The 18,467-nt window shown below is 35.5% G+C and overlaps 2 protein-coding genes across 4 annotated transcripts in view; one reads left to right on the top strand and one right to left on the bottom strand.

Annotated features, from left to right (window-relative positions):
• The window catches only part of LOC127833806 (DNA polymerase delta subunit 3-like), a 61,277-nt gene extending 43,054 nt beyond the window's left edge, over positions 1-18,223 (top strand). For all 3 annotated transcript variants that reach the window (XM_052359257.1, XM_052359254.1, XM_052359255.1), the window contains exons 10-13: positions 14,381-14,458; positions 16,108-16,317; positions 16,649-16,749; positions 17,965-18,223. In XM_052359257.1, coding sequence (XP_052215217.1) covers positions 14,381-14,458; positions 16,108-16,317; positions 16,649-16,749; positions 17,965-18,063 — 488 coding nt within the window. In that variant the 3' untranslated portion in view covers positions 18,064-18,223. The remainder of the gene's footprint in view (positions 1-14,380; positions 14,459-16,107; positions 16,318-16,648; positions 16,750-17,964) is intronic.
• On the bottom strand, positions 5,384-9,515 carry LOC127833805 (uncharacterized). Its single transcript, XM_052359253.1, has 3 exons — positions 8,937-9,515; positions 7,231-8,234; positions 5,384-6,876 (listed from the first exon to the last, which is right to left on the bottom strand). The coding sequence occupies exons 1-3, from the start codon at positions 9,266-9,268 to the stop codon at positions 6,530-6,532; spliced, it is 1,683 nt and encodes a 560-aa protein (XP_052215213.1). The 5' UTR covers positions 9,269-9,515; the 3' UTR covers positions 5,384-6,529.
• Positions 18,224-18,467: the final 244 nt, after the last annotated feature.

Below are 18,467 nucleotides of genomic sequence, written 5' to 3'. Positions count from 1 at the left end.
CTGCTTAATATGCCAAAGGGGGGATGACATGAGGGGTATAATAAATAGCATGTGGTTTATGCCGCGACCAAAGTATAGGACCCTGGGTTTATGACACCTTGTTTTCTTTGTCTGGGCAATATCCGATCATAACGAGATAATCGGGTTGTGATGAACAAAGGTGCTATAAAATACCGGGATTAAAATGCTGCAACAGATAGTGTCAACATTGGTGTGAACAATTAAATTAAACAATAACATTGATCAATGGAATTTATTTCATGTGTAACAAGGTAAGTTTGTTCAATATACATGAAATCGATCTATTAAATTGTTGTTTGTTTTCACTATTATTAGTTTTTGCTCGTTGAATTTAATTTATTCTAAAATAAGTTGTTCAATTGATGATAATTTTGTAACAAAAAATTGGTCGCGAAGAAAGTGCCAAGTATGGAGATTTTTGTCATAACCACATAACGAGCTCTTACATTGTGTTCTACTTAGAGTTCGTTGTAAGTAAAAACAAATAGTAGATTTTGATATTTTGCATGAATATCTTTACAAACGATGATTTTGTCAACCTTCCCTTTATGCGCTTATATGAATTTCATATCTTTTTGCCAACCAGTGGGCATAGTCTAAACTTTGCAGGTGGGGTGAATTCCCATTAAAATATAAAGTTCGGCGCTTTTTTCAATATTTGACAATAAAATAATAAAATATTTACGTTTAAAGTTTAGTTGGAACAGTACGGGATTTGCCTTGCGATACACAGGGTTATTGAACGGAATGTTTAATGTATTTTCATGCTTCAACGTACTAAAATGAAATATGCGAAAAGCGATAGATCTAAGAGGCGTCAATATAATAAAAAATGAAATATTTTTGCAATTTACGCATATATATTGTGCAAGACACGTTGATATTGTCAGCTCGACACTGTACACTTTTATCTCTTGCGGATTTTATATCATCGCATGACGTCACATCCAGCTAACGGACACAACTCTTACACTACTAAATGCGAATAACTGAAAGGGTCTATTAACACATAGATTCTTGCTAGGTTGGCGCCCAAAGTAAAAAAAGCATCATTTGCGTCAGACGTCCCACAGATGTCATGGCAATAGGAAATTTGTGGAAGAATTTCACAATTGGAGGGGTTGTGTGTAGCAGGGTTTGGTATAGGAGGACCTTAAATATACTGCCTTGCTATATGAGCTAGCTTTTATAGCGACGCGGTAGAGTGTCTGACTGATTTGGAACAGGGAGCTCCCAAGTTCTATCCCCATGGTGGTCGGGGATTTTTCTGGATGGGTTACATATTTACAAAGCGCCTCAACAGGGATCATCCATCAGTTTCACTGATATTCTTGTTTAAACTGGATTGTGTCAAAAGAGATAGGCTTATTAATACACTTAACAGTTGTTGTTTCATTTTCTTGGTATAGAAAGTTGGCAATTTTTGTAGACAGATCATTTGAACCATGGGTTTTACATACAACTAACACAGATATTGTCCTGGTATGTTACTGAGTAAAATGATATGTGATGAAACATCATTTAAAGAAAGAGCAGCAAAAATTAAATTATCAGCTGTCAGGACATGAACTTGGTCAGGTGTGAGAAGTTGTGTGGCAGCCCATTTAACAATGCTGGGAGAGCATCTACTATGATAGTGAGGGGTCGTGGGTTTGAGTCATGGAAAAGCTGCATTGTGAATTTTGGCCGGATCATACAAGGTGTGCAACTAAGGGTTAATACTCACTCTTCATAAGTGTGACAAAATTTTAGAAGGAGAAAACGCACAGTTGTGAAGTTAATTTTCATGGAAATGGCATGCTTTAAATTGCTCGCAAGTATTGAATATTCTCCCAATTCGATTCAACAAAGGAATGGTTTACATTTTTATAGATTTTGTTTAAAAAAAAAAGAGCTATTGTCATCACCTTGGCGTCAGCATTGGCGTCGGCGTACGGTTAAGTTTTGCGTTTAAGTCCACTTTGCTCAGAAAGTATCAATGCTATTGCATTCAAACTTGGTACAATTACTTACTATCATGAGGGGACTGGGCAGGCAAAGTAAGATAACTCTGGCGTGCATTTTGACAGAATTATGTGCCCTTTTTATACTTAGAAGATTGAAAATTTTGGTTAAGTTTTGTGTTTAGGTCCATTTTATTCCTTAAGTATCAAAGCTATTGCTTTCATACTTGCAACACTTACTAACTATCAAAAGGGGGCTGTGCAGGCAAAGTTATGTAACTCTGACTGGCATTTTGACAGAATTATGGGCCCTTTTTATACTTAGAAAATTGAAAATTTGGTTAAGTTTTGTGTTTAGGTCCACTTTATTCCTACAGTATCAAAGCTATTGCTTTCATACTTGCAACACTTATTAATTATCATAAGGGGACTGTTCAGGCAAAGTTATGTAACTCTGACTGGCATTTGGACGGAATTATGGGCCCTTTATACTTAGAAAAATGAAAATTTTGTTAAGTTTTGTGTTTTGGTCCACTTTACCCCTAAACTATCATAGATACTGCTTTCATACTTGGAACACTCGCAAACTATCATAAGGGTACAGTAAAAGGACAAGTTGCATAACTCTGGTTGTCATTTTTACGGAATTATGGCCCTTTTTTGACTTAGTAACTTTGAATATATGGTTAAATTTTGTGTTTCGATTCACTTTACTTCTAAAGTATCAAGGCTATTGCTTTCAAACTTCAAATACTTTCATGCTATCGTGAGGTTACTGTACCTTGCAAGTTGAATTTTACCTTGACCTTTGAATGACCTTGACTCTCAAGGTCAAATTATTAAATTTTGCTAAAAATGCCATAACTTCTTTATTTATGATTAGATTTGATTGATACTTTGACAAAACTACTCTTACCTCTGACATACCACAACAGACGACACCCAAACCATCCCCCGTGCTTAGATCTTAGTTACAGCCCTCCCCTTAATACAGGTTGTATAGTTGGTTTACTGTTTTTAGCTCACCTGAGCACAATATGCTCAATGTTGAGCTTTTGTTATCACCTTTTGTCTGTTTTGCGGCGTGTTTAATGTTCCAATTATATCTTGGACCAGTTCGAAAAATGTCACTGTCACACTAAGTGTAAAAATTGTTTCCGATCAATATAACTCGTATGATTGAATTGACTGATTGGCTTGATACTTCAAATGTATATTGGCCTTTGAGCGTAGATGACCCCCATGGATATTGGGGTCACTAGTGCATAAGGATAAGATCAATGTGACATTAAATATTACATTGGTTTCTGTTCGTTATGTCAAAGCATATGTTGAATGCTTATTTACAACTTTATTCTTAATGATTTCTGACTTCTCATGCTTGTAGCCGCCACCCCCCCCTCTCACACAAATATATTCCCCCAATGCTTAAGATGTACAAAATAACTGCAGAGAACTATCTAAACTCAGTGAAACCACTTACCACCAGTTCAAGTAAGTAAAACAGCAAAAGTAATGTGAGATCTATTAATTGCTTACTTACTGCCAATTATCGCAGCTTTGCCCCACTAAGCGTTTATAATGATGTCATTAGTTCCCACGACTCTATAATTAGCGGCCAAGTTTATGTGGCCATTAGCATTAGAACCATTCAAGAGTTTTCTGAAGCTGCATAAAAAAGTATGTGATAAGTGTGTGAATAGGTTTTTTTTTCTCATGGTAGGAGATGCCATAGTTTAGTTTGGCTGTTGTTTTCAATTCTTGAATATGAGAGAAATAAGATTTATGTTGATATATAAAACATATTAAAATAAGATGTGGGAAATAAACTTGTAATTAGTATCCTATGAGTGTTTCACAGTACATGGCTATAGGACTCTGATAATCAGTATGTCAGTGCAACGGTCTTTCAGAATAACAAGTCTGTCAGCATAGCAGTCTGTCAATATATCAGATAATAACAAGCTGTCCATACATCAGTGCATCAATTGTCAAGACTGCATTGTGCTTATACTGTAAAAGCACTGAGAATAGATGGTCAAAACTTGTTATTGTTATAAAATAGGCATTGTTAAAATTATGCACAACCTAAATAAGTTGTTCACAAGAGGTCAAACTTTAGCTAAATGCCACTACAAATATAACAAAATTAAATATAGTAATTAATAAAAAAAAGTACATAATGTTATGATCATGACACTTGGTATACACATGAGACAAAGGAATTGATATTTGTCAAATTATGAAAGAGGTATTTGATAAGAAGTGCAGAATACAAGAACCATAACTCTTTTGTCAATACTTACAGTGTAATTACACTTTGTTTTATTTTCTTGTGGGGAGCATTACTACATTTCTTTTAAAAAGTACACTTTACACTTAAAAGAAAGCCACATATATTGATTGAGCTGAAGTAGAGGAAGTGCTGAGTAAAAGAACCATTATGAACACTCTTCCATATTAAAGTTATTGCCCATGGCAGATGTTTCTTGTGCACAACATATCTCCAAATTGTAATTTTCCTTGTGCAAATTATGACAAGAGAAAGTTTTGAAGGGAACCATTTCATACTCCATATTCTGATAGATAGCTTTCAGAGGAATTGAAAAGTAAAAAGGCGACAAAAGAGGAAACCTCGTTTAGAAGTCAGTATTTTCTTTTGAGTACCATAAATACAATGACAAGAACATTTTAAAAATAAGGAAAATTAGGGAAACAACTCATAACATGACAAATACAAATGTACATCATTGTTTTTCATTTGAAGACAATAATTATTTATGCATCACTTTTGCATCAATGTAAATAATAGTTGCTATTAATTACAGTTGACGCTGTCCATGAAGTCATTGCCAAGAATGTTATGGCTTAGCGTTCAGGTTACTTGTCAGAAACTGCACCAATTTTATGTGTATCATCGACGGTGATGAAAAATGGTGCACCATTTTTATGGAGTGGTGCCAAATATAATATTGTCAGTAACCATGCACGTGGGAAAAATTATATTATAAACTTTTTCTTATGAAAGACGTTATGTAGTAGATACTTGTTTGTGTTAGGATTAAATTGTTTTTGAGGGAGGGGGAGGGGGGGGGGGGGTATCTGGCCATTTAGTCATTTAGTTGTAATAAAATTAAAATGCTTTATCTTTAAATACTATATAATTTTAATTTTGATGCTACGAGATTATTTTTATTTACAATTGACTGTTTTGTTAATAATTCTGGGCCAAGTGTGAGGTTTGGAAATCCTTGAAACCAGTTTAAACCACAAATGCTTTACATGAATCATTTTAAGTCAGTGGCCAAACTTTAAGTCATGTCCAATACCGGGGTATGTCTCTCTCTAAAGCAATTGGTTCTTTGTGATAATAAAAGGACTGCATGCATAAATAAGGTTTCTGTCAGCACTTAAGAATGTTCATTGAATTAAGATTTATTTTGTCTCTAATGGACACAGGTAAAGGTAAAGGTTCTACCAACAAAACACACTCCAAAGTGTTGCAAGATGTTTCTGGTTTTCATTCAACAACATCAAGCGTAAATAATAAGGTTTTAAGTGATCTAAAGTTACTTCAGGTTATGATCATGGGTTTATTTAAATATATTCATTAATGAATCTCCTTAAAGAAACAGCAACATCTTGGTTATTGAGCCTATATTAGTTTGCTCTTTGAGAAGATTTTTTGTTAAACAAAAAAAATCTAACAATTGTGAACAGAGTGGAAAACAATCCCAAACTTCTTAAGTGTTCAAAGTCAAGTTACAGGTGATTGAGGATGGATGATTTACAGTTTAAGCCAATAAAATGCTCAGTAAAAAAAGCTTTCTTTGAATTTAAATTTTAAGTTCGAAAATTTATTCACACTGCAATATTTATGAAATACAAAAAAGAAAACAAACACAAAATTTAACGTGTCTTTACAATCTGACTGTTCAAAGCTGAATGACGGAAAACCGCCAAGCACATCTCCTGCACACTTTCAGTGCGCCAAAGTGTTGATTACATTGCATTATGGGAAAATTATTTTCTTCTAATTGGTAAACTCAAACAATGACAATTATATTTCTCTGAAACTGCAAAGGTCAGTGGTGAAGTATTTAGTGTGTCAGATGGTGAGTCAGGTCCTCTACTAAGTTATTTCAAGTGCATGATGCCTGTGTTGTTAAAATTGGCCCCACTCTATATGCAGGGATTTATTTGTTTATATGCTTATAGTAACAAACTTAAATTTATTCTTATACTGTCTCAGACCACATTAACTGTTTGTCAAACAGAGAAAAACAAAATAGATAAAAACTACAGTTATTAAAATAACACCACAAAATCTACACATAACAGGTTAGTTTCTAGATGTCTCAGGTGAGGGACCAAGGGTCTGTTTTTGGTTATAATGGTGTTTTTTTACTTATAAAATTTTCATGCATTTGTATTAGTTAAGTTACTTTTTTGTTTTCCTTCCTTTATACAATAATTTGAGATACGATGGGATGAAATTATTTGTTTTGTATATACTTGTCTTCCTATATTTCAATTATATATATAATTTTGTGCGACAGGAAAGGCTATTGCAAATCCATAACCATGATGTTATCATTGACTTCCACAATGATCTGGTGACTGATGGTGTTGTAGCAGACAGACGATGGGCGGTCAAGTCCATCTTTCTGTGAAGCCAGAGTGGCCAGTTTCTTTCCCCCCTCACCATCGACCTGTATGACGGTATTAGATCTGCATCCACAGATAAAGACTTGTCCTGAAGGTGTAACATTTACACCCTGAGGTGTTTGTAGTTCAGGATCCGTGAAGGTGGATATCAGGGTGCCATCTGTAGCCAGAGTGATGAGCTTGTGCTGGTCGTAGTTGGTGACATAGATCTTGTCCCCAGCAGGACTCACTGCACACTTCCACACTGCAAAACAAGGAACATGATATACATTAAACAGTCAGCTTTAAAGACGTACACAATTTTGTTTAAATTTAAAACTAATCTCATAAAAGATCATAAGTGTTTAAATATCCACAGCAGTGATTATATTTTATGTTAAAATATTGGTATGATATATAATATATATATATATATATATATATATATATATATATATATATATATATATATATATATATGGATGGATGGATGGATGGATGGATGGATGGATGGATGGATGGATGGATGGATGGATGGATATAGAGATAGAGGTATAGATAGATATATGTATGTATAATATTTTTAATATGTTCAATATTCAAATATTTTTACGTTTACCTGTGCAGTAACCGCTTGAATCCGTGTGGATCTTTTTCACAAGTGTCCCAGTTAGTGTGTAGTGGTAGAGAGCAGTGCCAGAGGTGATATACAGCGCCCCCTTATGATGGGCAATGCCTACAGCTGTATGTGGTAACTCTAGCTTCCTCCCATTCACCAGCTGTCCATTGCTCACAGACATAAACTGCAGACCAGCAACTCCAAGAGTCACAGCCACCTCACTGGATGTGATAAGGCAAATGTCCGATGGAGCATTAGACACATCACAGTAACTTGATACATTGTAATGCTTGTCAAACAGCTTCACTCTCTCATTATAACCATCTGCAACAATAACCTGACCACTAGGCAGACTGCAAATGCCTTCAATGCAATTCTGACTTCTGTCCTTTGCTATTTTCACACTATACTGGGACTTTCTCTTCAGAGTCAAAACCTTGTCTGGATTTATCCCCAGTGGGATAGACTTCATACTGTCTTCAATCCTCCCCAGACTTGCCTGTTGAGGCAGGTGCTGCTCAATGTTTATGTTTGCCTTGAATATTATCGAACTCTGAACCTTCACAGGATTCTCCCTTAAATATGACTCAGACTCTTGTATTTTGTCCTGACATTTCCTGCTTGCTATGAACTCCATTTCTTTCTTGTTCTTATCATGAAGGCCCTGTACAGCTTCACCAAGTTGTTCAAGTTTGTCCTTCAGTCTGCTACAGTTGTCAACTTCTTTCTTTAGAGAGGTTTCCAATGTTGTTCTTATTTCATCCAGTTCTTTCAATGTTGCATTTTCTAGTTTATCCAAAGCAGCATTTAATTTTTTACGCATCTCTCTAATTTCTTGAAGTCTTTCACTGTATGATCCCTCTACGGACAGGATAGTGCCCTCTTGTATTTTCTTAAACTTATTTAGTTCAGCAAGAATTGCTTGAATTTTGCTTGACAACTGCTGCATATCCAGTGACAGCTTTTTAACTGATTCAGAAATAAGAGACAGATCAGTGCACTGTCTGAAATAAAAACATGAATCATTATTATCAATTATCAAGTTGACAAGATAATCAAAATATTCGAAGGTGAAATAATAAATTTAAAGAAGGGTCGAATTGATAACATTTCAAAGCATGGTGTGTTTTCACAAACAATTATTTTTGTCTAGGGTAGTTCCTTACTATAGTGAAACCCTTTGGCTTATTAATTAAAGAGTATGCAGTACAAACAATTAATGCCCCATTTTGCAACCATGTCGTCTATCAAAAATGACCGAAAACATTATACTTTCAAAATTTAAACATTATTCAGAACAACTCTGAAAATGCTTGAAACAATTGGACAGTAATATTTACATTATTGAGATATTTAATAGTGATATCAAACTACTTTTTAGCACAGCTGAGCACAAAGTGAAATATTGTGATCACCCTGTGTCTGGGGTTGCTCAATCTGGCATCAACTTTAAGCTTGTTATCGCACTTTAAAAGGCCACAGTTTTCATCCAACCTTGATGAAACTTGCTAAAATGTTCATATTAAAAATATTTAGGCTGAGTTCTAATCTGGGTCACATTTGTCAAAAAGCTATGCCACAAAGTGAAGTCTTAAATATTGATTTTCCCCAAAATTAGGTAAGCGCTTCAGGGCCATCATTGCCCTCTTGTGTAAAAATTTGATCACTTTGAACTACATGTAACTTTATGACCGAGTGTCACTTACCTATGATTCAGTAAAACACAATCAGAGCAGCAAAGCTGACCGTGGTCCTGACAGAACATTTTCAGTTTCTTGTTGTTATGAATATCACATTTAAGTAGCAAATCTTCAATGGATTTTGCTAGAGGCCATTTATTTGGTTCTCCTCTTCCATATTTCAAATGGTTAACATATAATTGATCATGATGATAAAGGCATTTTGTGCAAAAACACTTCAAACAAGTTTCACAAAAATATTCAGCATTTGTTTCAAAATTTTTACTTTCACAAGTGCTGCACGAATAATCCTTCACTAAATCTGAACTATTATAAACTAAATTTACAGAAGTTGCCATTTTCAAGATTGTTTAAACTGTCCTCTGTTTAAAAGGTTGTCTCATAATTCACAAATATTTTGACTCCTATTATGAAATGCAAAGAGTGTTATCAAAACTAGATATTAAGTGTTGAATGAAGATAAACACAGTGTTTTGTGAGTAATAATGTTATAAACTTCAAACTGATAAAGGTTGAAATCTGCTGGCTGTTTAAACCCACAACACACTTTAAATACACAGGTAGCACTAAGTCCATAGTCAAGTTACATACAGATCTTGTATGTAGGTTAACATTTTCATGAGGTATAAACCATTTTCTGAAAATCGAATAAAACTTGATACTCATGTATTCAGTTTAAGGGACTTGTTCACAGATTTAAGTATTAACCAAGAAATACCTTTAAAAAGATATTCAGATTATATCCTGACTTTGAAATAATGGTAGAAAATTTACTTGTCTCAGTTATTAAATTTAAAAAAAAGGTTAAAGTATGGTTGTGTTCTTTGTTTCAATTAAAAGTCGCATATCCACCGCATGAAATGTTTTTCATGAAGTGCATGTACTGTATATTAAACCACATACAAGTAATAGTGTTCGTTACGTTTCAAATTTTACGATGTGTGATCACATCTTATTATGAATTTCTTTCTTCGTAATCGAAACATTTTATCTTTGATTAAGACGCAGTTTTCTTTCCACACATTTAAATAACACTGTTACATCAACGTCATGTGAAAATTGGTCTTATGGCATATGCGGCCTGGCATAGCTCAAGTCCAGCCTACACACTTGCTATAAAAAGCGTGCAAGTTTTCGTGGTATCTCTTAAATAGCCTCATCAATATGCATATCCTGACAACTTGACAAGACTGCGCGGATGTGCAGGCTAGACTGGAGCTATGTTGCATAAGTCCCATTTTGGCATGACGTGGGTCTTTAAAAATCTCATTGCGTCTTGTAAATGGAACATCAAACCATGATACTTTTCAATAGAAAATCGAAGTCACACTGTGTTATTTCTACAGTCTACTCTCGTTATTTCGAAGTCGGTGGGAACAAGAAAAAATATAGAGATATCAAAGAAAAAATGAGACGAACATTTACCTTGTTTTTAACATCTAAAGACCTGCTAAGTGGTCTAACTAAAGCCGTCACCACTCACACCGGCGTAATAATTACTGTATGAGATTCAATGCGGGTTTCTTACGATTCTTTGATGTTAAAAAAATACTGAACTGTACATGTACATTTTGTAGTTTGAAATGAAAAGTTCAATCGATTATTAGCACAGGATCAAGTAAAAATGAAAACTTTCAAGTTAGCCATGATAATTACTGTTGGAGTTCAAGGATAGAACAACATTCTGCAAATTTGCGACGGTTTATATAAGCAAAAATATAACTCAATGCATTTTGGAATGTTGTTTGTAAAAACAATTAGTCTTTCGACCTTTTGGCAGGCTGTGTATTAATTGCAGTTAATTTCAGTTAAAGTGATTGGCCTTACTAAAGTGTTAATGGCTAACGACATTTGACACGTGTGGTCATTGATGCAATTAATGGATCAATAATCTACCGCACAGTATCGGTAGCAGCCGGGCGAAGCGGGACGGTGAAGTATCAAAGAAAAAATTTCTCACCTTTGACGACACTGGTTCGCACATCGAGATAAACCACAGTAAATACATGTGAAATCAGACATGGGACAAATTTTTATATCCAGATATCGAATTATTCGAGATAACAAAAATTGAGTTATGCAATGTTTATTAATATAGATAAAGAAGGAAAAAAGTTGGGACATTGAGCTTACCTCGACATCTCAAGAAAATCGAGATATGCGATGTCGAGATAACAAGAGTAGACTGTATTTTGAAAGCAATACTGTGTTATCAACATGAGGCGTTTTAAGCTCATCTATTTATTTTTTTTAAATTATGAGCTATTGTCATCACCTTGGCGTCGGCGTCCGGTTAAGTTTTGCGTTTAGGTCCACTTTTTTCAGAAAGTATCAATGCTATTGCATTCAAACTTGGTACACTTACTTACTATCATGAGGGGACTGGGCAGGCAAAGTTAGATAACTTGGCGTGCATTTTGACAGAATTATGTGCCCTTTTTATACTTAGAAAATTGAAGATTTTGGTTAAGTTTTGTGTTTAGGTCCATTTTATTCCTTAAGTATCAAAGCTATTGCTTTCATACTTGCAACGATTACTAACTATCATAAGGAGACTGTGCAGGCAAAGTAATGTAACTCTGACTGGCATTTTGACAGAATTATGTGCCCTTTTTATACTTCGAAAATTGAAAATTTGATAAAGTTTTGTGTTTAGGTCCACTTTATTCCTACAGTATCAAAGCTATTGCTTTCATACTTGCAAGATTTATGAACTATCATAAGGGGACGGTGCAGGCAAAGTTATGTAACTCTGACTGGCATTTGGACTGAATAATGGGCCCTTTATACTTAGAAAAGTGAAAATTTTGTTAAGTTTTGTGTTTAGGTCCACTTTACCCCTAAACTATCATAGATATTGCTTTCATACTTGGAACACTTGCAAACTATCATAAGGGTACAGTAAAAGGACAAGTTGCATAACTCTGGTTGTCATTTTTTACGGAATTATGGCCCTTTTTTTACTTAGTAACTTTGAATATAGGGTTAAATTTTGTGTTTAGATCCACTTTACTTCTAAAGTATCAAGGCTATTGCTTTCAAACTTCAAATACTTTCATGCTATCATGAGGTTACTGTACCTGGCAAATTGAATTTACCTTGACCTTTGAATGACCTTGACTCTCAAGGTCAAATTATTAAATTTTGCTAAAAATGCCATAACTTCTTTATTATGCCCCCCTTCGAAGAAGAGGGGGTATATAGCTTTGCTCATGTCGGTCGGTCCGTCCACCAGGTGGTTTCTGGATGATAACTCAAGAACGCTTGGGGCTAGGATCATGAAACTTCATAGGTACATTGATCATGACTCGCAGATAACCCCTATTGATTTTGAGGTCACTAGGTCAAAGGTCAAGGTCACAGGTGAAGGTCAAAGTTACTGGAAATAGGCATTTTAAGGATTTAGCATGGTTGAAACAAGGGAAACAACTACCGTTTATGCATGTCCTTTTTATTACAGCATTTGCCTCCCTTTAATTCATTTAAAATCTCATTTTACAGCAGAGATTCCAAATCTGACCTGTAAATGAGCCCCATATTTACTGCCAGTGCTAGGTTACCTTTTTCCATTTGATCATTCTTAAGTATTGGTATTGTAATGCTGCTGCTACTGCTACTGCTACTTCTACTACTACTACTACTACAACTACTACTACTACTACTACTACTACTACTACTACTACCACTAATACCACTACTACAACCACCACCACCACAGCCGTTCACAGTGACAAAAAACGTATTCACACAATGGCTGCTACTACAACTTATAGCCCATATAGGGGGGCATGCAAATTTTACAAACAGCCCTTGTTTTGGTGAAGTTTTGCCACTTGCAAATAGAGAACATTGTCTACTTATTGCAGCTTTCTCAAAATCATCTTGCTGAATGTTATCATAATGTATGTTTTAATTTTGAGAATTTCATTTATTGTCCCGATTAACTTTAACATACCAGCACCTGTAACTTCAGTCAGTTGTTAATTATAATCTTCCATCGTGTTTGCCATTTGTCAGCAGGGTCCAGGTTCGATGCATACTTAGGGAGCGTTACCAGGCTAAAGGCACCAAGTTCTGGGCCCTATATATGAACATTATAAATTTTTAGCTAAATTGAGAAGATGACATTTGAGTTTCCACTCAGCTGAGTATGGAGAATGTTGGTCAGTGCACAAAAAAATTCAAATCTTAGTGATAAGAATATGCACATATTTCTCTTAAAACTCAGAGTTGAGTCAGACAAAAAACTTTATATAAAAAGTGAAACCAAATTAAACTCTATTGGTACAGTTATGTAAAAATTTGAGAAAAAAAATCAAAGTTGAGTCAGAATATTAACTTCAGTATGTTTATGATACTCTTGTCTTTCCAAGCAAACAATCAGGAATGTCTATATCATCCCACTGCTTTTAAGCAGAAATAATAAGTTTTCAAAACAGGCAATTCTAATTTTCGCATAAAATTGATGTTATTAATTCCTGTTAATAATTGTGTTCCCATATTTTCGAAAAAGTCCATTTATATGTTTTCAAAGCTCCATCTAGTCCAAATAATAAGATGAAATCTACCGATTGTATGTATATCGACCTCATATTTATAGGGATAAGCTCCATCCAACCAATCATTTTCATTATTTCAAATCTTCATCCAACCAATCATTTTATTTTAGAGCTGCATCCAACCAATCATTTTTTAGCTCACCTGAGCACAATGTGCTCATGGTGAGCTTTTGTGATCGCCTTTTGTCCGTCGTCCATCTTGCGTTGTGCGGTGCCAACATATGCCTTGTTAACACTCTAGAGGCCACATTTATTGTCAAATCTTCATGAAATTTGGTCAGAAGATTGGTCTGAATAATATCTTTGATGAGTTCGAAAATGGTTGCGTTTGCTTGAAAAACATGGCTGCCAAGGGGCGGGGCATTTTTCCTTATATGGCTTTATAATTATATGGCCATAGAAAAATCTTGTTAACCCTCTAGAGGCCACATTTATTGTCCGATCTTCATGAAATCTGGTCAGAAGATTCATCCCAATAATATGTTGGACGAGTTCAAAAATGATGCTGGTTGGTTGAAAAACCAGGGGGCTGGGCATTTTTCCTTATATGGTTGTAGTAGAACCTTGTTAACACTCTAGAGGCCACATTTATTTTCCGATCTTCATGAAACTTGGTCATAAGATTTGTCCCAATGATATCTTGGATGAGTTCCAAAATGGTTTTGGCTGCTTTAAAAACATGGCTACCAGGGGGCGGCACATTTTTCCTTATATGGCTTCATGAATCTTCATGAAACTTTGTCAGAATATTTGTTTAAATGATATCTTGGATGTGTATGAAAATGGTTCTGGTCTGTAGAAAAACGTGGCCATCATTTTATTTCAGAGCTCCATCCAACCAATCATTTTCATTATTTCAACGCCTCATCCAACCAATCATTTTAATTTCAGATGATGAGCCAATATTTATCAGTAAGCGTCGTAAAACAGACCAAGATTTATTTGCAAGTGACAGCGGTGAGGGGGAAGGTAGGTCCATGTGTTTGTGTACTTTATATCTACAGAAATGGGTTGTAATACATGTGTGTAAAGTGTAGTCCCAGATTACTGTAATTACTCCATGTTTTGGGACACTTAAAAATAATTATTTTTGTTCGTGTCCGAAAACTTAGATACTAAAAAGATTCACAAAATACAGGTGTCCGAAAACTTAGAGTCGAAAATTTAAGTGTCCGAAAATAGCGTCAATTGTATCAACGACTACCGGTTATAGCACACGCTTGTAAAATACCATGCTGTATAGTATGAATTACAGTTATATATGTTTGCACTGCATTTTAAATAATTTTAGATGCTTAATTAATTTGACAGAAAGTTACTACAAGGTTGTACTTAGACCAACGAATTCAAAGATGAGCATGTGATGTACCGATACTCGCTAGTATGAACATGTAATTAACGCAACAAGAAAAGCAATGAATTATTTGTTTGTTCATTTCCGATAGTTGTTGTCTAACACCTACCACCTCGTAAAACTTGCAATAGGGTGTATCACACGTTGAAGGTTTGTTATTTGTCACAGTTATTTTACTAAGAAGGGGTAGTACCATTGCGGTAGATAATTGAACTTTTAATTGGCGCTACCCCTTGTCATAAAGCTTAAGCTATCGGGCGAATCCATTGTTTAATACCGGTTTACAAGGTTATTTACCCAATACATGTAACGCAAATGTAATGGTCCGTTGCCCTTAGGCATGCACTTGCCATGTTTTGTGATGTTAATCTGGTTGTAAAACCCCATGATCGAGTGTCATTAGATATCGAAAACAGGACCGAAATTTGGTAAAATAGCGCTGTAAAATGTACTGTCCGAAAACTTAGAGACATTAATTATGGACGAAAACTCGTGTGTCCGAAAATTAAGAGTCACGAAAAATAATTATTTTTGCTAAAAAAGGGGGTGTCCGAAAACTTGGAGTGTCCGAAAACATTGAGTAATTACGGTAACCTGTGCAGTCTGCACAAACTTAATTGAGACAAAACTTTTCATGCAAATTGGATTTTTGCTTGGAAGAGACTTCCTTTAAAATGAAAAAGAGCATAGAGGCAGAAAGTGTCGTCCCTTATTAACCTACGCAGACTGCACAGGCTAATCTAGGACAACACTTAGCACATGCATTAAAACATGCTATCCCAGAGCGAGGCTCGTTTCTATAAAAACTCTCAAAACTCTGATAGGCTAAATGTACATTTCAGCATTTACAAATGTTTCTATGATCGTCTAAATGTACATTGCAGCATTTACAAATGTTTCTATGATAGTCTAAATGTACATTTCAGCATTTACAAATGTTTCTATGATAGTCTAAATGTACATTGTAGCATTTACAAATGTTTCTCTGATAGGCTTAATGTACATCGCAGCATGTACAAATGTTTCTATGATCGTCTAAATGTACATTGCAGCATTTACAAATGTTTCTCTGATAGTCTAAATGTACATTGCAGCATTTACAAATGTTTCTCTGATAGTCTAAATGTACATTGCAGCATTTACAAATGTTTCTCTGATAGTCTTAATGAACATTGCAGCATTTACAAATGTTTCTCTGATTGCTAAATGCTTTGTCGACCAAAACTTATCAATCGATCAATTACAAAGCCTTACTCTTCTACAGAGATGGAGGAGGAGTCTGAGTGCCCCCTACCCCCCAGCCCCCCTGGGGCCAAAGAGGCGTCACCAGAGCCAGAAGAGCCAGTGAAGAAGTCGCCCACAAAACAGCAGGTGTCTAAGGTGGACACTGGGAAAACCTCTGGCACAGGCTCTAGACGAATAAGAAAGCGAAAACAGGTCAACAAGACGTACATGGATAAGGATGGATTCATGGGTAATATTACTTTACACTTACATTTATGAACTTAATCCTTGTTATTTATAAGTATTTTCATTACTATTTGTTTGCGCTCTTTGAAAGTGGGGTTAATTACATGTGCATAATCAGCAGTCCGCACAGGCTAATCAGGGACTGCACTTTCCGCTTTTATGATATTTTTGTTACAGAAAGTGTCTTCTTAGCAAAAATCCAGATAAGGCAGAACGTGTCGTCACGGATTAGCCTGTAAAGACTGCACGGGCTTATTTGAGAAAACACTTTATGCACTTGCATTTAACCCCCTTTTCACTGGGCGAACGCTCATTTACTTTCTCTGTTGCTATAGTTACTGAGAAGGTCTGGGAGAGTGAGTCCACAGATGCCTCCGAGAGTGAGGAACCAGTGAAGAAAGACGTCAAGAAGCCTGCTGTCAAGTCACCCGCCAAGGTACTGCACATAAGTTGCAGTTTAGTTTTATTCGTGCAATAATTATATACAGTCAAAACTGATAACAGTGGTCAGTCAAGGAAAATGGCCAAAGTGACTGTTGTCGACGAGTGACCGCTATTCTTGGATCACCAATTTTTATCAGTCTATGTCCGAACACATATAAAAGCAGATTCGATGTCTTAAACCTAAAGTACAGTGTAACTGTATCTTTCTAATTCAAAGAAAAAGACGCCAAAATCTTGTTAAAAAATATTGAGTTTGTTATAAAAGTTGCAATTCAATGTATATTTTTCCTGAACATCGTTTTATTGCCTTCTTATAGCAACACCTGCCCGCGTAGTGTTGTTTTTAACACCTTACCGTTATTAGCGATAAAGATCTATTGACGTTACGCGCTCAGGCTTAGTCGTTATAAATGCAGCCGTTTATTGCTTTTAATACACATTCTTATTGTTTCTTGCACCAGTTTCGTTTGTGGTCTTAATTTTAGCGACTCGAAACGACTGATGTGTGACCGTTGTTTTCAGTTCAAATATGACTTTTGGAGTGAAATAAACTGGCCATTGGCCGCGATGGACAATTGACTGTTATCTAAAGTGTAATGTAGAGTGATTTTTTGTCACGGGGAATCCAGACTGACCGTTGTGACGTTGTCTGCAATTGACCGTTATTTACAAGTGACTGTTAGGATTGACCGTTATTCTCAAGTGACCTTTGGGTCAGTTTTGACTGTATGCTCTGCCATGAGACATGCTTAGTTTTAGTAATATTCTATAATACTTCAAATGTTAATATTTCCAGGAATGGAAATCTCATTGATTGTGCCAAGTTAATGTTTGGCAGATTGATGCAAATGTTTTGTCTGCATCTGTACACTGCAGATATTGTTGATCAAGTTTAAACCCATGAAAGCACGATTATAAATCTCATAGCATAAAGTACACGAGCCTTGCTGTGGGAAAATGGGGCTTAATGCATGTGCTTTGTCATCCCAGATTAGCCTGTGAAGTCCACACAGGCTAATCAGGGACCCGGGACAGAACTTGTCGCTTGTATGAGGTTTTAGTTTAAAAGGAATTATGTTCTTATAAGGTCCAAATAATCTAAGACACACTTGCTTTAAGCCTCATTTTACCAGAGCACGGCTCGATTATTGCATAAAAACATGTACCTTGTGATGCAGGGTCCTTAGCATAATGCTTTCATTTGCAGGGAGGAGGGAAGAAGGCCTCCCCCAAGAAGAAGCCCTCCCCTAGTAAAACAAACTCAGCCAAACAGACATCTTTAACCGCATTCTTCAAAAAATCCTGATCCAGTTTTCTGCAACATCTATTCCAATAAGCTGGTATTTTAACAGGAATAGTTACTTGGTCGTGGTTGCAAGATGCTTATGTTTTGTTTTTCTGTAAACTCTTTGCTTTTTGGAAATTACATGAATTTATGTGATTCAATAAAATATATGTGAAATTCAGTACACAGTGTCCAACTTTATGAATTATGCCTCTTTATTACTTTGTGCCAATAGTTTATATCCTGAACGTAGTGAACTCTGTTTTTTATGTGGAAATTAACTATAAATGAAAATACATACAAATACAAATGACCTTAATCCACGGGGTTATGAAATGTCATTAAAACACTAGTGACTTCAAATATTGTTTCCAGTATGTAAGTATTTTCATTAGATGCAAGTACATGACGGTACAATTTATTTT

Source organism: Dreissena polymorpha, chromosome 6 (genome assembly GCF_020536995.1).
Source record: "Dreissena polymorpha isolate Duluth1 chromosome 6, UMN_Dpol_1.0, whole genome shotgun sequence".
NCBI lineage: Eukaryota > Metazoa > Mollusca > Bivalvia > Myida > Dreissenidae > Dreissena > Dreissena polymorpha.
The sequence above is the reverse complement of the archived record's forward strand: the minus strand, read 5'-3'. Positions and strand labels throughout refer to the sequence as shown.